Below are 17,957 nucleotides of genomic sequence, written 5' to 3' on the forward strand. Positions count from 1 at the left end.
CGCCTAAAGTGTATGTGGCGAGAACCGGGGTTCAGCATTCGACAGATTAATACTTTAAGACTTTGGCGATAGTTATCCTGGCCATATGGTGTTTAAAATCACACTTGCCACTTGGTTTACATCCTTCATCTAACACTATTTCCTACATGGTATAGACCCACCCTGCGGAGAGCATGCTCCATTAGAGTTAGAGCTTCAGTGATATTTTCCAGACATTTATCTGATGGAGAAGTATGTATGGTGACCATGGCCAGACATATTCTGCAGGTGGTTTGCTTTTGAGGCTTTCTACCAAAGCAATTGACTAGAGAGTAATTTTAACCCAGTATGTTTGTCGAACTATTATTCTATTATTCCTAGTCATAGAATCTCTTCTCTCCTGCTATCTTCTCAGTTATTAAAAGAGAGAAAAAGATGGAAATGTTTGAATCGTTATTAGCTTAGCCTCCCCCCTTCTGCATAGCCACCTATGATCAGAGGTGCTTGTCCCAAATTTTAATATAAATGCCACAGGGGACGACACACAGAGAAAGCAATGTTCTTTATTGCTGTATAGTTGGTAAGCAACATAACACTATCTGTCAAGTAGAAGATGCTGTGTGATTTTCAAATTTGCCTTCCTATCAGAGTCCGGAAGCTGTGAAGCAAGCCCGCGGCTACCTGGAGTTTTCAGAAGATTCCACTTCAGTGCCACGCAGTCTTGTTGGTAAGTGCCACAGCAAAGATTAATGGTCACACTGGAGGGTGCTGCAGCAGTGAATACTCTTTATTTTACAAATTATAGTGCTGATGTCAAAATGTTTAGAGTTTGTGTGCAGGCGATTTGCCACCTGAAGTATAAGCAGAAAACTGGGGCTCTTCAGATTGGATAACGCTGGCCTTAGTTTGCCTGGTTAATTGCATAAATATGCCCTTAGTGGGGGCTGCAATGTACTTTCTCACCTTTTAATTGTAGTGTAAGACTGGTGCTTTAATCTCTTCTCAAGAAATCTGGTAAAAACGCCAGCAGGTGCCTGGTGGATAATGTTGTGGGTGAATTCTTGATTTATTACCTTTTAGAGCTGTTGGAGGGGAGCTGTAGGAGGGTGACATTGCTTAAGATAAGTTGGATGTACCTGCTGAGTTCCACAGGGTGGAAATTGCTCTCATCTTCACAAACAGGAGACTATCTCATTGAATGTGCAGGATTTCACAACAAATTTGTCAAACCTATTTTTACTGGAATGCAATGTCGAACAGAAACAAGCTTATGGTCGGCAATATATTTTGTCTTTATTAGTATGTGTGTGTAGGTGCATATTGCACAACCACACAGACGCACTCAATTAAACTAAATTATTAAAATAAGGCACTTTAGATTTTATGTAAATATTCCTTTGCTGGTGCAAACAGAAAAAATAAGCAGGAACTGGTGCTCACTGCTCATGCTGTTACCCAAATACAAACTGCCCCTTGATGAAATCCATAAGTTCCACCCATCTCATTATACATACCATCCATGAGTCTAAATATTGTAAGTCATAGGATTCTGTTTCATAGCCAAGGTAATCAGGAATAGCAAAATGCACATGCAGTTTCCTCAACCCTTTTTATAACATTGTTTACGTGAAAGAAATTAAAACATGCCTGTATGATTTAACAGTGGTTCAGTTTTTTGTAAATAAAAATGTTAGAAAATGAAGTACATCAAATGTACATTACATTTGATTGATAAACCACTATCGGACAATTATGTTGAAATAAAAAGCAAAAACAGAAAGGGAAAATGGAGTCCCTAATGCAGACTATGGACAAAATTGACACTCTACCCTTATACTTTCAGGAACTATGTAGTGGGAGTTTTATAACCTGTTGAAGTTTCACCGAACACAAGGCTTCTTTTTTGACTGAAATTTTTATTTTATTTTTTGTTCCAAGTGATGCACTTGTTTGGGAGGAATAGCTTTTCTGTAGTAGGGGATCTCTGTGTATAGTCATAATCTAGAGAATAGTCCCGCCCATGTGCGTGGACCCCGGAGCAATCAAAAATAATCTCTTAAGTCGTCAAACCTTGCAGACCTGCACAGACACTTAAGAGAGAATTAAAAGACAGATAATGCAGCCTATCCACAGGCTACACTGTCCAGTACTTCAACTAGAAATTCCACCAAAAACCCACAAACAGCAGAGCCTGTCCAGTGTTTTCCACAGAGAAAATCCTTCCCCTACCAGCAGAAGCCTGTGGAATGATAGAGAAAGTGGTGGACAGACAAGCCCCATAGGCTGCCATTATGTGGCTCAGAACAGGATACTGTGCCTTTAAGAGAACCTCCCAGAACTCTCTCAGTATCCCAGAATGCACAGCAGGTCCCTTTTACTTTCAGGTCGTTTTTCCGGCTCCTGCAAGCAGGACCCTGGAGCATTGAGCTCTCCCTTTTTAGGGTGTCTTTACAGATTTTTTCACTTTTCAAGTGTTTTGAGTTCTTTATTTGAAGTACTTTGGCGATTTCTTCCTGGTGTGTGTTTTTCAGCACTCTTTAGTTTGTCACAATGCCTGCATTGTTTGACAAATGCCCAGAGTGCTCGAGGAAAAAGGCCAAGTCAGACCCTCTTGAGGTGTGTATCCTCTGCCTTCCCTCATCTCATGCCCCTGAGGAATGCGACATTTGCTAGTCCTTTACCAGCAGGACCCTGAGGGAAAGAATGAAGATCAGGCTTCAAGGCCTGGAAGAGAGAAGACTGAAGGCACAAGGTGGGTCTGGGTCTACACATGCTGAGGCCTCTGGGGGGCTCCCCAAGGGCAGGAAGACCAGCAAACGTCCCCGTTCTCCGCTGGCGTCGATTGCACAGACTACGGCGTTGAGAGGGATGACTACAGTCTGTTCCCAGTCTCGCCACGGCTCTGGGTCGAGGCGACGTCTACGTTTGGCATCAAGGGACCTGAACAGACCGCCGTGGACGATCTCTTCGTCATCGAGACGTCGACAGGCGGCCCGGCGTCGGCGCTCGCCGTCGACTTCGCCGTCGCCGAAGAAGAGGAGGTCGTCGTCAGGTGATCCTTGACGTCGAAGTCTCGCAGGCGTTCGGCGTCGAGGAGACGTTCGTCGTACAGGAGGCGTTCGCCGTCGAGACGGAGGCGTTCGCCGTCGAGACGGAGGCGTTCGCCGGCGAGGGCGTTCGTCGGCGAGGACGTTCATCGTCGAGGCGAGGGCGTACGACGTCGAGGGAACGACTGTCGCCGTCGAGGCGGCGTTCTTCGACGCCAAAGAAGCGCAGAAGGAGTTCTGGTGCCAGGAGTTCCTCTGGGTCCGCTGGGACTCACCGGCGGCGTGCTCCGACAGGCTCTGCCTCACCCTCACCGCCACCCAAGAAGAAAGGGGAGTCACAGGGCTCTGTGTTCTCAGAGGTATATACACCTCCTAAACTGAGGACGCCTACTCCTCCTCCATTGCCTATGGGCCCTACCCTGCGGACTCCCACCCTGCCTCCACTTCCTCCGCTGCCTCTGTACCCGACGCCTCCTAAGGGAACCCCTCAACCGCGTTCAGGCCGCAGTCGCCTGCTCCTGTTAGCCCTGTGGAACGTCCGAAGTTGCCCGCTCCGGTGAGGCCTGTGGAGCGTCCGAAGTCCCCTGCTCCGGTGAGACCTGTGGAGCGTCCGCAGAGGTCATGTTCTCGCTCCGACAGGAGGGGCAGATCGCTGAGTCACCACCGGTCGTCGACAAGGTCATGACGACACAGGAGGCGCAGATCAAGATCCCGCACGCACTCTTCTGGGACCAGGGAATACTCGCCGACCTCGTCGGAATCCCCGGGGACGAGGGTGTCGCCCGTAGACGACATCCTCTCCTTTCAAGATGTTCTACTGAAGGGTGCGCCTAAGTTGGGCATTACAGTGACGGTGCCTACGCCCACGACGTCTGTGATTTTTGAGACGCTGCATAAAAAGCACCTGTCTCGGCCTTTGCTGCCTCTAGTACCGGGATTGGTGGGACCTGCCGAGGAGTTGTTTCTCAATCCGGCAGTAACGAAGGCGGCCTCCTCCAGGCTTCTCAAGAAATACCGTGCTCCTGAGACTGACCCGGCCTTTATTAGGATGGATCCTACACCGGACTCTGTCATAGTGACAGCGTCTAGGAAGCAGCACACCACCACCCCGTCATCTACGGTGCCTCCTGATAAGGAGAGCCGCTGGATTGACTCGGCTGGCAGGAAGGTCTGTGGGACAGCTTCTACCACAATGAAGGCGGCCAGTGCCGGGGCTTTGCTAGGGCGATATGATCGAGCCCTATGGGAGTCCCTCCAGCAATTTGTGGAACTCCTTCCTCGGGAGAATAGGGAGGACTTTCAGGAGATCCTGAATGAGGGGATGTTGGTGTCTAATGAACTCATCAGTGCGGCTGCTGATGTCTCTTCTGGCGGCGCATGGGTACTGCCATGGTATCAACCCACGGCACCACGCTTGGCTTCACCTTACATCTCTCAAGCCAGAGGCTCAACAGCGGGTGGCCAACCTGCCTTTCTCAGGGGAAACCCTGTTTGGCAAGCATGCAGATGATGAAATGACCCGCATGAAAGCGGAGGCCGAGACCCTGATGGCTGTCGGGTTGGCGAAGCCCAAGGAGAAGACCTACCGCCCGTTCCAGAGACGGTTCGGAGCGCAGGGCAGAGGGCGAGGACAGGCTTCGGGACAGCAGCAACAACAGCAGCAGCAGTTCCGGAGGCCCTTTCAGAAGCGCCGGAAGGGCAGGGGCGGCCAGCAGTCTGCAACGGCGAACAAAGGCCCGGCCGGGTCTAGGCCCTGAGCGGTTACTTCCCCTGCATCCGTTACCCACTCCAGTGGGGGGAAGCGTTCAATTTTTTCTGGCAGAGTGGAGAAAAATTACTCAGGACAAGTGGGTGCTGAATATTGTTAGCAATGGGTACAGTCTTCGGTTCACCAGCCCGCCTCCATCGATTCCACCGGTCAGCTCAGTTTCAACTGCGCGAGCTGCAGGCGGAGGCCGATACCCTGTTAAGGAAAAGGGCGATAGAAGACGTACCTCTGTCTCAAAGGGAAGAGGTCTGTACTCGCGGTTCTTTCTGGTTCGCAAGAAGGACAAGGACGAGTTCAGGCCCATTCTGGATTTGCGACAAGCAAACAAGTGGATTCGCAGAGAGAAATTTCGCATGCTGACGTTGCATCAGATTTATCCTCAGCTGCAACGGGGAGACTGGCTGTGCGCTATAGACCTACAGGATGCTTACCTCCATGTGCCCATTGCACACAAACACAGGAAGTTCCTGCGATTCCAAGTCTACACCAATCATTATCAGTACACAGTACTGCCATTCGGGCTGAAGTCTGCGCCCAGAACGTTCTCGAAGTGCATGGCAGTGGTAGCTGCACACCTGAGGAAGAGCAAGGTGTTTGTCTACCCGTATCTGGATGATTGGTTGATCAAGGCCTCCTCCTTCTCTGAAGCTCAAGCGCACTTCCGGAAGACGTGTGTTCTCTTGAACAAGCTGGGGTTGCACATCAATATTTTCAAGTCTGTCCCGACTCCGGTCCAGTGCATACAGTACCTGGGAGCCTCCATCAATACGCTGTCAGAAAGCGTGTCTCTTTCGGAGGAGAGACGGTTATCACTCCTTTGGAAGGCTCAGGCTCTTATGACCACTCCATCTACAACAGTGATGACGGTGTCTTCTCTACTGGGGTCGATGGCCTCTTGTATCTTCCTCACGCCACACGCTCGGCTGCACATGAGACCATTGCAGGAGTGCTTGGAGGATCAGTGGGATCGTAGAAAGGGTCTTAGGACGACGAGATAAGACTGTCTCTGCATGCTCTTCAGTCTCTGAAGTGGTGGTGTTCAGCGGAGAATCTCCTCAGAGGGGTTTCCTTCCACAAGGACATTCCCACAAATACTATCGTGACGGATGCGTCTCTCCACGGCTGGGGGCGCACTCCGGAGACTTACAGATACAAGGAAGGTGGTCCCCGAGGGTCCACGTACCACATCAATTTCCTGGAACTCAGAGCTGTTCACTTGGCACTGAAGGCCTTTCATCCGTCCTTTCAGATCAACTCTCTGCTTGTACAGACGGACAATACGACCACGATGTACTACCTCAACAAGCAGGGGGGCTCGAGATCGCACGCTCTGTCGCAGGAGGCACAGGCGATCTGGCGCTGGCTTCTAGCCAGAGGACTGACAATAACAGCTACCCATCTACCAGGTGTGCAGAATGTTCAGGCGGACGCACTGAGCAGACTGATTCAGGAAAACCACGAATGGGTCATAAACGACGAAGAACTAGGAGAAGTCTTCGCAAGGTGGGGGACTCCAGACGTAGATCAGTTTGCCACCGCCGAAAACAGCAAATGCTGAAACTTCGCCTCCAGGTACTACCAGCAGGGGACGCTGGGGAATGCGCTATGGATCAACTGGTCGAACAGCTTTCTGTACACTTTTCCACCTATTCCCCTGATTCCGGCGGTGCTCATCAAACTGTCCCAGTCCAGGGCGTGGATGATCCTGATTGCCCCGGAATGGCCCAGGCAGTAGTGGTTCACGGACCTGCTTCACCGGTCCCTCCTTCCTCACATACGGCTGCCGTGCCGGCCGGACCTTCTCACGAAGTTCGGGGGGCAGATGGTGCACCCCAACCTCTCGTCTTTAGTTTGGCTACATGGCTCCTGAGATAGTGCAATATGGTCATTTGAATCTACCAGAAGATTGTATGGACATATAGAAGGAGGCTAAGCGACCTTCCACTAGGACTTCTTATGCTTACAAGTGGAAGAGATTCTGCATCTGGTGAAAGTCCAAGAACTATGATCCAATGACATGTAAGGAAGATGTCATCCTTCCGTACCTTCTACATTTGGCGCAGTCTGGCCTTAATTTCCATTCCATTATGGTTCATCTCGCTGCGCTGACTGCCAACAGGAAATGCCCTTCACAGACTTTCTTCTTCCAGATCCCTGTGATCAAGGATTTTTTGGAAGGCTTGAAGAAAGTGTTCCCTCCTGTCTGGCTTCCTTCGCTTTCGTGGGAATTGAATGTGGTGCTATCCAGATTGATGAAGGAGCCTTTTGAACCTATTCATAAGGCTTCGTTGCAGCACCTGTCCCGGAAGGCGGCGTTCTTCGTGGCCATCACATCGGCCCCTAGGGTGAGTGAAATTCAGGCTTTGTGTTGCCAAGAACCTTGTACTGTATTTCATGCTGCCAAGGTTGTTATGCGTACTCACCCTAAATTTCTTCCAAAGGTTATCTCTTATTTCCATGTTAACCTGACTATAACTTTACCTACGTTTTTTCAGAATTCTTCGTCTCCAGCGGATAGGTCTCTGCATTCCCTGGATGTTAGGCGGGTGTTGAAATTTTATCTGGATAAAACCAAAGATATTCGTAGGTCAGACCAATTGTTTATCAACTATGGATCAGTCAGGACCGGTCTTGCTACCTCAACAGTCCATCTTTAGGTGGATTGTGTCCTGTATACAATTGGAGAAGTGTGGCTCAATGATTAGAGCGGCAGACCCTGATGCAGAGGTCTAGCCCGGGACCAGGATTCAATTCCCCGCCTCGGCGGGTCTTGGGCTCAAAATTCCACGGACCTGATAATTCTCGCCTCGGTGCCTATTCCAATCATGGAGTCCCACTCTGCGGCCCCCACAATGCTAAGGATGCCTGGCCTCCACCTTGGGGGTGCCCAGGAGTGGACGCCTCACAGGGAAAGCCAGGATGGGTTCCACAGCGGTATTCGTACAAGCGCCTTGAGACCCTTGCGGGTGAGTAGTGCGCTATACAAGTATCAATTTACCAAAGGCTAATAAGACCTTCGGGGGTAAACCGAAGGCTCATTCCACCAGGGGCAAAGCTGCCACGACTACTTTGCTGCGTAATGTTCCAATTGCAGAAATCTGCAAGGCGGCCACTTGGAAGTCGGTCCATACCTTTGCTAAGCATTACTGTTTGGACACTGATGCCAGGACAGATGCTCAGGTTGGGCAGGCTTCGCTGCAAAATCTGTTCACGCAGTAGTGGTGTTATTTCTCTTCTCTCAAACGCCGCTTTGGTGTGGGGATGGGCTTGCCATTCTATTCACTAGAATATGACTAGACACAGAGATCCCCTACTACAGAAGGAGTAGTTTCTGTCCTGTAACTCCAGTTCTGTAGTAGGGGTATCTCTGTTATAGTCATAAGTGCCCGCCCTCCTCCCCGGTGGAGAAAGATATTCATGTAAGGAATGCTACTGGTCTGGCGTGTTATGCCTTCAAAAAGAACTGAAAGTAAAAGGGACCTGCTGTGCATTCTGGGATACTGAGAGAGTTCTGGAAGGTTCTCTTAAAGGCACAGTATCCTGATCTGAGCCACATAATGGCAGCCTATGGGGCTTGTCTGTCCACCACTTTCTCTATCATTCCAGAGGATTCTGCTGGTAGGGGAAGGATTTTCTCTGTGGAAAACACTGGAAAGGCTGTGCTGTTTGTGGGTTTTGGTGGAATTTCTAGTTGAAGTACTGGACAGTGTAGCCTGTGGATAGGCTGCATTATCTGTCTTTAAATTCCCTCTTAAGTCTCTGTGCAGGTCTGCAAGGTTTGACGACTGAAGAGATTTTTGATTGATCAGGGGTCCACGCACATGGGCGGGACTATTCACTAGATTATGACTATAACAGAGGTACTCCTACTACAGAACTGGAGTTACTGGACAGAAACTACTCCTTTCTGAGGTTGAGGTCTTTGTTCTCCTTTCGCTCAAGGTATCGCCTCATTTCAGCATATTTCCAGAGCCACCATGCAGTCTCTCTTAAATGCGTTCTGGGGATTTGGAAGGGGGATAATCCTGTATTGAGGAGCACAGTAACTTACGTTGTCTTCCTCGCATGCTCCTCGCCATGCAAGTGATGAATTTGGCTAGGGATGCCTTGCACTAGGCTTTGGGACTAGGAGGGTGTATGACTGATATCACAGATAGGGAATTTTAGGTGAATAACTTGGATGAGTCTCTTTCAAGGGCCTCCATCTTGATGTTGAGGTGTTTTTTGAGATCTGCCTTGATGTTGAGAGCCTCATATTCTTGAGGAGAGCCACCTTTTGCAGTGTCTGCGATGAATTTTCAAATAATGCGTTTGAACTGAAATCTGTTTTAGGGATTTTTTTCTTTTCTTGATGATTCGGAGCCAGTTTCTCCCTTTTTCACCATTTATTTTTCTGGATGGCTCCTTATGGATCTCGTGTTGCAAACAACCCTAGCTGTCCTGCATGATCTGTTCCTATTACACAAACCATGTAGCACACAATACAGAACAGATTCCCTGAATGACCTCCCAATCATCCACCCAGGAAAGAGCACCATCTGCACCTGTGGTAACTGCAACATGAAATTCTACTTCTCAAAAGAGCAACAGAGAAGGCACTAAAATCCTAATAATTCTGAGCTTCTGTTCCAGATTCTTTTATGTCTTTGTAGGAAGCTGGATCCGTTTATGGTATACCACCATGAGTGTACAGGCGCAGGTCAACCCAAAAGTGCTCTTGTTTGTGGTAGTGTGGGCGAGAAGTCTAACAGAGGAGTGTAAGACATTTGTTATGCACACATTGATTAATAAATGACAGCGCAAAAGAGATCCACACCAATTTTAAAAGAAAATGCTTTTTTCAAGATTTATTTTAACACCAAGATGTTCGCAAAAAGGTAAGTACGTTTTTCAGGAAAAATACTTCTAGACTTTAAAAAAGTGGACACAGTGCAGTTTTCAGGCATTGCAATGTTAACCTATGGGAAGAAAACAAGAATGCAGTTTCACAGGCAAGTGCATAACTTGCAAATCCAATCTTTGGGGTTTTAGGTCAGCACCTTGCAAGGTTCAAGTTGGGACCAAAGTTGCACCACCAGCGACACAGGGGCGACCGGGTGCAGAAGTCATAGTCGAGTTTGAACGCCCAATGTTAACCTATGGAGACTGGGGTGATTGTAGATGCGTTGACGATAAGTGAGTAAAGCGGTCTCAAGGGTCGATCTCCTGGACTTAAGGTAAGCATGAGGGGCCATAAGGCAGCGCCAAACCTACATCTATAACGGCATGGGGCGGCCGGGTGCAGAGTGCCAACATAGCGTTGAATGCCCAATGCTATTTAATGAAGGAGAACGGTTTTGAACAAAGGCTGCAGGCTCAGGCTAGGAGTCTTAACAAAGAAAACCTACAGCTATCCAGGGAAGTAGAGTTTCTAGAAGACGTAGGGACACTGTTGGTTGAGCTCCGTAAGGCAAATTTGCTTTGAGTGCAGGGGTGTCCTTTGGGGTTGTGATAAAGGCTTACTGGGCAGGTTGCGGTCGGGGGGGGGTCGGGAGAGTCTTCAAGTTGAGGCTGCATGCATTGAAGAGGAGTCTGGCAGGGGTAAGCCCATGGTGGACTCTGGCTCAGAAGTGCTGGGGAACCTTCCCAGGATTGGTGGGCTACTTGGACTCGGACCGTGGGCGCGGGTACAGAAGTGGGTCTTGAGGAGATTTTCCCGGTTCCTCAGGGCAGAGTTCTTTTTCTTTGCAGTTGATTTCTTCTGGACAGGGCTGCTGTCCACAAGAGATTAGGAGTCTTTTTGGAAGACAGGCAGCCCTCCCAGGGTTCTGGAAGTTGCCGATCTGCGGGGTGAGTCGCTCTTCGGCAGGGTCTTTGAGGGCTGTAGACAGGCCGGTAGGGCTGTGGCCAAGTCAGTTAGTGTTGTCAGTCTTCGCTGCTTCACGGCTCTTCTTCATAGGTCTTTCGAAATCTGATCTCAGGGTCTAGGGGAGCCATCCAAATACTAAATGTAGGAGCATTGCGGTAGAGTAACATGTAGGGACCAATGGGTACCTTACCTGGGATGTCTACACCCACTATTATGCCACCCTTCACTGCGACGGTTATAGCCCTAGCACTGATTGGATAAGTCCCACTGTCTTCAAGATGGTGGGCACTAAAAAATGGGCTTTACTGCGCCTCCAGCACCTGAGGGGTGGAGTTGGCGATCGTGGGCACGCGTCCTGTTCCTTCTAAGATTTCCCACTGGTTCTCCCGTCCAAAAGTAGGGATTTGAAACAGGATCTGCCATCTGCTGCTAGCAACAGAGGCTGGGGTTGCACTACAAAGCTGGCAGGCTTTTGACGCTTCCCTCTCGAGCACTGTGCCGATTCAGGGGGAGGAGGTGTGACACCTCCGCCCAGGATGTGCTTTGTTTCTGGCCACAGAGAGCAGAGGCTCTCGACCCAGGGGGTCAAGAAACATGTCTGGTGGTGGCAGGCTGCCTAAAGCCAGTCAGAGACCACACCAGGGTTGGTAGGTTTTCAGGGGGCACCTATAAGGTGCCTCAGAGTACATGGTTTAATAAATCCAACACTGGCATCAGTGTGGGTTTGTTAAGAGAAGGAGTTTGGCACCAAACACCTCTGGGTTCAGAGAAGCAATCATGGTGCTGGGGAACTCTAGTTATCTAGTTTTCAACCCATGTACTCTTTAGCTTCCCTGGTACTTGCAGTATCTTAGAATAGACTTAAATATTGTAGGGGCATATCTGCTCATGGAGATAAGCTCACACCTGTTATATAGTGCACCCTGCCTTGTACCTATACCTGAGGCAGGGCTGTTGGCATGGCACATAGGCTTTGTGCCATGTTGACTTTGTCGTTTTTCACTGCACAAAGGCATGCAAGCTGCAGTGGCATGGTCTTGGTGAGTGGTCCCTAGGGGGCCTCTTCAGTTCCCATGCCCTATGTACCATGGGTACCATTTACTAGGGATTTACAGGGGGGCTGAAGTTAGCAATCGCTGTACAGTGTTCAGGAAGAAGCACTGGCACAGGCAACCTGGTTGGCAAGGATCCTCTGCACTACAATCCAAACCACATCATTTTCCAGTCAAATATTGGGGTACTATGACACTTTTTCACAGTCATGAAGAAAACTGGAGCATGGAGGCCTATCCTGGAGCTTGGAGTACTGTGGGGCATAGGCATCTGTTCTCCATTCAGGCTACTACATCAGGGGGTGGAGGGGGGTCTTCCGTTTCAGCAACAGGGCACAGTCCCTCAACTAAATCTGTGCAATCTACTCCTCCATGCTTGGAGATTGAGCGCAGCAGTTGACTTTATAATAGGCCCCTTAAAGTGGTGAATGGCATCCTCTTCACCATTGTCTTTTTTTCTAAACCGAACATTCTGGGTGGTACTCAGACTTTCATCTCAAAGACCTTCTCATGCCACAGGGCTCTTCCCAGAGTCTGACACTGTTTAACTTTTATGTGTTTCCCCGCTAATCTAGAGCGATATGAATGCACTATTGTGTCGTACAGAGACAGCTAATAGTGACTTTGTCCTAAAACTCTGCAGAATCGGCAGCACGTCTGCGCGCATATCTGACAGAGGTAGCTGGTTGGATGAGCCTCTGCTGTCTTAAATTGAATCAGGACAAATCCAAGATCATTATTCTCGGTAAACAACCATTCATTTGGTCTAAGGCATGGTGGCCTGACACCTTGGGATCTCTTCCTATGCCCAAAGTAAAAAATATAGGCGTATGTTTAGATTCTAAAATGTCATTCAAAAGCCAAATCACAAGGCAGTGTTTGGGGATTTTGAAATCAGGGTGTTTTTTTTAGGTTTTTTTTAGCATTTCTGCCAGAGGAAGCCAGAAAAACAGTCATCCAGTCTCTTATTACACCTAGACTGGACTACTGCAATGTGCTACGTATGTTAGTCTCCCAGGCACGTATTATACGACTCAGAGTACAGAACATGGCAGCACTTACTGTTGAATCTGCCCAGGCAAGCCCCCTCAGCAACAGCGTTCGCCAAACTGCACTAGCTCGCCCCGAAAGAACGAATCACCTTCAAGGCCCTTTGCTTCTGCCACGGAATCCTTAATGCAATGGTCCCAGGTACCTCCACCCTATGATCTCAGCCTTCTTCCCTAAAAGATCTGAGATTTGTGAACAGCTTGCTAGAAATCCTCACTAAAATCAACAAAAACTTGCATAGGAGGATGTTCATCTGATAGAGAGTAGTAGCCGCAGATTCCTTAACGTAGAATTATCCCCAGGCATGAGACTGGATTCGGAAAACTTTTAGCCACAGCATCCTTGCGTGCCAGGGGGACGTCATCACGCGACTCCACCCATGCGTCATCTGCGCACGTGACGTCAGGGGGTCACAAGTCTTACCCCGGCGCGCCTATGTCAGTTTTTTCCTTTTCCGCATGCAACGCGGATCCGGTCTCTGTTCGGGCCTGTTTAAGGCCCTTTTTTCTTTCATCATTGTGATATCTTTTGTGGAACAGTGTGCGAATGCCTTCGGACTTTAAAACCTGTACGCCGTGTGGGCGCCTTATGTTGGCGACGGACCCTCACCTCATTTGCATGTGGTGTTTAGGGGAGATCACAGCACCACTGATTGTGAACCGTGCCAACAGTTGAAGCTGGAGTCGCGGCGGAAGCGCCGGATGAAACTGCTCTTGGCGCGTCTCTCAAGGTCGGCTTCATCCCCTCGTTCAGCCGCGGCATAAAGTTTCAGAAACGATCATCGCCGTCTGCATCCTCATCCCTCACCGATGTCGCACGAGCGTCGCTCCCCGGTGGGTAAGTGTCGCAGCTTGTTCCCGTTGGCAGGTTTCTGGCCTGTTGGGGGCGTGGGCTCACCGCGAGTGATGCTGCCCCGCGTTTCGTCTCCCTATTCACAGTTTCCCGGTTAGAGGGCGTCGAGAGCCCAGATGGAGGCATATGCGGCGGCTTTGCGGGCCTCGCTGGCATCTACTCCTCCTCCTTCCCTTCCTGGGATGTCGGCGGATCCCTTGCATTGCGTGGCTCCAGGCTTGGAGGATGTGGTGCCATTGGGGTTCGGTCCTTCGGGGGTCCTCCTTCGGACCACCGCGCCTCTGCCTCGCCGCAAACTCCCTCGGGAGTCCCTGTGGTGTCGCGGGAGGTTGCTGGGGCTTGTGTCGCATCCTCTAGCCCCTCTCGGCCCTCTGGACAGGCAGTGGCTATGTTCACGGCTGAAGTGACGCCGCTACGGGGCCGGCTGCTGCTGTCCCGGGCGGTGCCACAGGGGTCGTGGACCCCCCCTCGTCCCGCTCCTGGTCAAGTCTGGACGGGGACCACTCGTCCCCCTTCGGGCCCCTCTCGTCCCTCCACGCAGGCGGCTGCCTCGTCAGAGGTCGAGTCGGAGGTTGAATCGGCCCTGGCGGCGCCGCAAGGGTAGGCGGACCACCTATGTCCCTTTCGGGGCCGAGGCTGGCGGATGGCTTCTTGTCACTCCCCTGGTCCCTCTCGTCCCTCCACGCAGGCGGCTGCCTCGTCTGAGGTAGAGTCTGTGCCGTTCCGGGGCCGCCCCTTGGCCACTTTGGCTCCGGCCTGGCTCCGGCACTGCGTGACCTGAAGGAGTCCTGTACAGCGTCCTGCCTCAGGCTGGGGACTCTACGGCGCTGGACAGGCGTCGAGTTACGAATTAGTCTTCGGACGCTCCCTCTTCTCCGGAGGTTGGGTGCTTGCTGGTGTCCTCCTCACCGGAAACAGGCCGCTGCGTGGTGGCTTTTTCACCGGTGTCATCTAAGGACTGCTCACCGCCGTTCCCGGGGCATTCGCCGGAGGAGCAACAGGACCCCAGTTTTATGTTTCTCCTTCTAACTTCCAGATTTGGCCTTTGCCCGCCCGGCTTCGGGGACAGCCGCCTTAGTTTACAGACGTCGCCCACGGAGGACCTACTTTCTCCGCCGCGGGGCCATATGGAGGCGGGTGCACCCTTCGCTCACGCAGTGTTTATGGCTGTGGGTATTCTGCGCATGGGTGACCCGGCTGCTCATTTCTCGGCCGACCATCTTTTGGAGGTTCTCCACCAGGGCTCTGGTGGGAGGGAGCTATTGCTTCCCTTTGAGGGTTCGCTCCTTTTTTCCTGATGGGGACTTGGGGGCGCCCCGCCACAGGGTATCCGGTGTCCCAACACCTCCTGCACTGGCACCTTCCAGCGCCACGTGACCCGGCGTGTCTTTCCCTCCACCCCTCTGCCTCCAGTCCACTTTGCAGACTGTTTTTCCCTCCCTGCCGCCACTGTTGTCTCCACCGTCCCGGGAGGTCCGCTGGCTGGACTCTTGGGGGGCGCAACATGTTCGCTTCGACCAGCGCTGCTATGTGGGCCCTTAACACCTTGTGTGTGTTGGCTAGGACCACCTCTTCTTTGTCGGACTCGACTGAGTCCTTGGGATCCACCGCTTCACAGGAGACTGTGCAGGTCTCCATACGGCATCATGCGTTGGATGACCGGGAGCTCTCAGCGTTTATTCTACGCTCCACTCTGGACATCTCGGAGGTGCTGGGCCGTGCCATGGCATTCTCGGTCGCCCTCCGTGGCTTCGGGACGGTGTGTTCCCTGAAAATGTTCGCGAGCGGCTGGTTGAACTTTCATTCGATAGCACTCTGTTATTCCATGCCCCGGCAGACTCTGCCATCCAGAGGTTCTTGGCAGGGCTCTGTCCTCCTTCTCCTCCTTCTCCCCCTCAGTGACTGCTGACTTGATCTGGTTCTTGGACCTGCTTTGGGCAGATTGCCCTTGCTGTGGGGTGCGTTTTATGGCTGCTTGAGTCCTCCTTGCTGAGACTGTGGCTTTGTTGGCTGCTGGACAGCCCTTTTTTGACTGTGTCTTTGCTTGAGTTATCTTCACAGAATTGGCCCCGAGATTAGGCCTTCTGTTTTTCTCTTGGGCTGCTTGATAAGCCTTCTGCTTTTTTTTTCCCTGTGGCTCTTTCGTTTTTTCCTCTGCTGCAGAAGTTTCTTCCAAAGAGGGTTCCCATGTCTTGGGACTTAACGTACTCTATGTGGGGTGGGGTGAGGTGAGGTGATTGGGTGGGTTGGGCAGGGTGAACACTGGTAGGGCACACTCAGTCAAAGTACATCTGCAATTAAGCAAAAAGTGGGGGCATACCATGCAAGAAAGAGGGCACTTTCTCACACACAGTGGGACCTTAATATGATCTTTGCATTTCTCATTTGTGCTCCCTTTGAGCTCATGTATAGCTGGTCGTTTCACTCTGTGGGCAGCAGAGCGCAAGCTATATAACCGCTACCACTACCCCACCTCACCCCTAAAAAGAGGATCAACTATCTTTGTACTGAGGGAATTTTCAATTTTTCCAGGCTACCTGGATATCAATAATTGTGATGGTGAATCTTTACCACCAGAGACGGTAACTTGAGGCTAGGCTAGTTCTTTCCAGAAGATAATTGCCTTAATTGGTTTACTGTGTTGCATCTAGAATTTGGTCTGTGTACGGGGTATAGATGGCAGCATAAACAACTCCACAACTGCCTTAAAGTTAGATTGGGCACACAGCCAGGCACACTTAACAAATCACCAGTCATTGATTATCTAAAGGATAGAACTGTGGCAAGGGGCTCCATAACGGGTTTATATACTATCCCCATTAAGAAGCCCTTCTCAGATGCCCCCTTAGTCAACTAACATTTTTTGGGAAACTATCCTGGGCCACACAACCATGCTCAAGGGTTTGAGTACACATGACCCACTTATTAGAGAATCACACCTACATTTGTTCTACCTCTTACTCCTGCAAAATTGGTAATGGTCTGGTCACCATTAAAACTGTGTAACACATTGGCTGCTAGAGGTTTTCCCCTCCTTTGCTGCAAAGTGGGATATATCATTGTTCATGACGAGCTCAGCTCGTCATAAGCACAGCTCCACTGTGCCTCATGACGAGCTGAGCTGGTCATGAGCAGGGAAGGGGTTAAGGCCTAGCTCTTACCAAACTCAAACTGTTAGGGATGTAATATGGATGGATGTGACATATAACATTTGTAATTCACATTTGTAAAGCGCGAACAATCACCCGAAAGGGTCTCTAGGCGCTGGGGGCCGTCTAGAAGATTAAGCAAGCTATTGCCCAGAGTCACATGGTGCTGGGCTAACCTGCCGCCGGATATCGATCCGTGATCCCCAGATTCCACTGTCAGCCGCCCTGGCCGCGGCGCCACACCTCTCCCTCCGCCACACCTCTCCCTCCGCCACACCTCTCCCTCATACTGCATATATTGTGGAGCTGACCCAAGATCCTTTCTTTTTGGTCTGAAGTATGGGAGACACTGGGATCACATGATGAGATAGTCTTAATACCTTCTATTTGATTGGCTCTACTGCACGATATGGTGGGTTGTAAAGTTCACTCTAATCGCATGAAAAGATGGGTAACTAATACCCTTGTGACAGCAAAATTGTGCATCCTGCGTCATTAGAGGAGTACAGAGGTTCCATCGGGCTGGAATGTCTATCAGAAGTGGTGGAGTGTGAGCATATCCTCTATAAAATGAATGCTCAGGTACACATTCATGATCAAATTTGGGAACCGTTTACTAGGCCTTGAGTTGGAGTGGGCTTCACCACAGGGTGTACGGCAAGGCTGGGGGGACACATTGCATTTGGTTATATCTACATCAGATTTGGTCGTGTCATTCAGGTTTACACTTATTAACTGCAACGTAACAATGTCTGGGTCATTGTGTGGTCTATCTTCATCCTTACTCATTCATTTCCTTCACAGATCCACTTGTGTTCGTGGTGGTGGGTGAGGGGGGAGTTTGATGGGAGAATATATCTATTTTCAAAGTGAAATTTTTCAGTTGGTACGGGTTGTCTATCTACACCAGTGGTTTTTTATTTTTTGCTGTTTGATTGATGACATTACAGTTCTATCTTGGAATATTTCGTTTTTCTGAAGTTGTGGTAAATGTTGGAAAGTTTGAGAAAATAAGAATGGAATAAAAGCCATGTTGTCTAGTAAACTCTGCACAGATTAGGGCCTCAGTGGAAGAATACTGGTCCTGCTTTCAACAGAACTCTGGTCATAAAAGGCGTTGCTATTGAAGACTATCTGGCACAGTTACAGTGCACCAAATTGAACTCTAACTTTACCCTTTCTGTCATTAACCTGAATGTATCCCCCATAATC

General features: G+C 50.2%; 1 protein-coding gene across 4 annotated transcripts in view; it reads left to right on the plus strand.

Annotated features, from left to right (window-relative positions):
• The window catches only part of FXR2 (FMR1 autosomal homolog 2), a 395,300-nt gene that overhangs the window by 242,278 nt on the left and 135,065 nt on the right, over positions 1 to 17,957 (plus strand). For all 4 annotated transcript variants that reach the window (XM_086946152.1, XM_086946153.1, XM_086946154.1 and 1 more), the window contains exon 9: positions 628 to 706. In XM_086946152.1, the coding sequence (XP_086802278.1) occupies positions 628 to 706 (79 nt within the window). The remainder of the gene's footprint in view (positions 1 to 627; positions 707 to 17,957) is intronic.

Source organism: Lissotriton vulgaris, chromosome 12, assembly GCF_964263255.1.
Source record: "Lissotriton vulgaris chromosome 12, aLisVul1.2, whole genome shotgun sequence".
Classification (NCBI taxonomy): Eukaryota; Metazoa; Chordata; class Amphibia; order Caudata; family Salamandridae; genus Lissotriton; species Lissotriton vulgaris.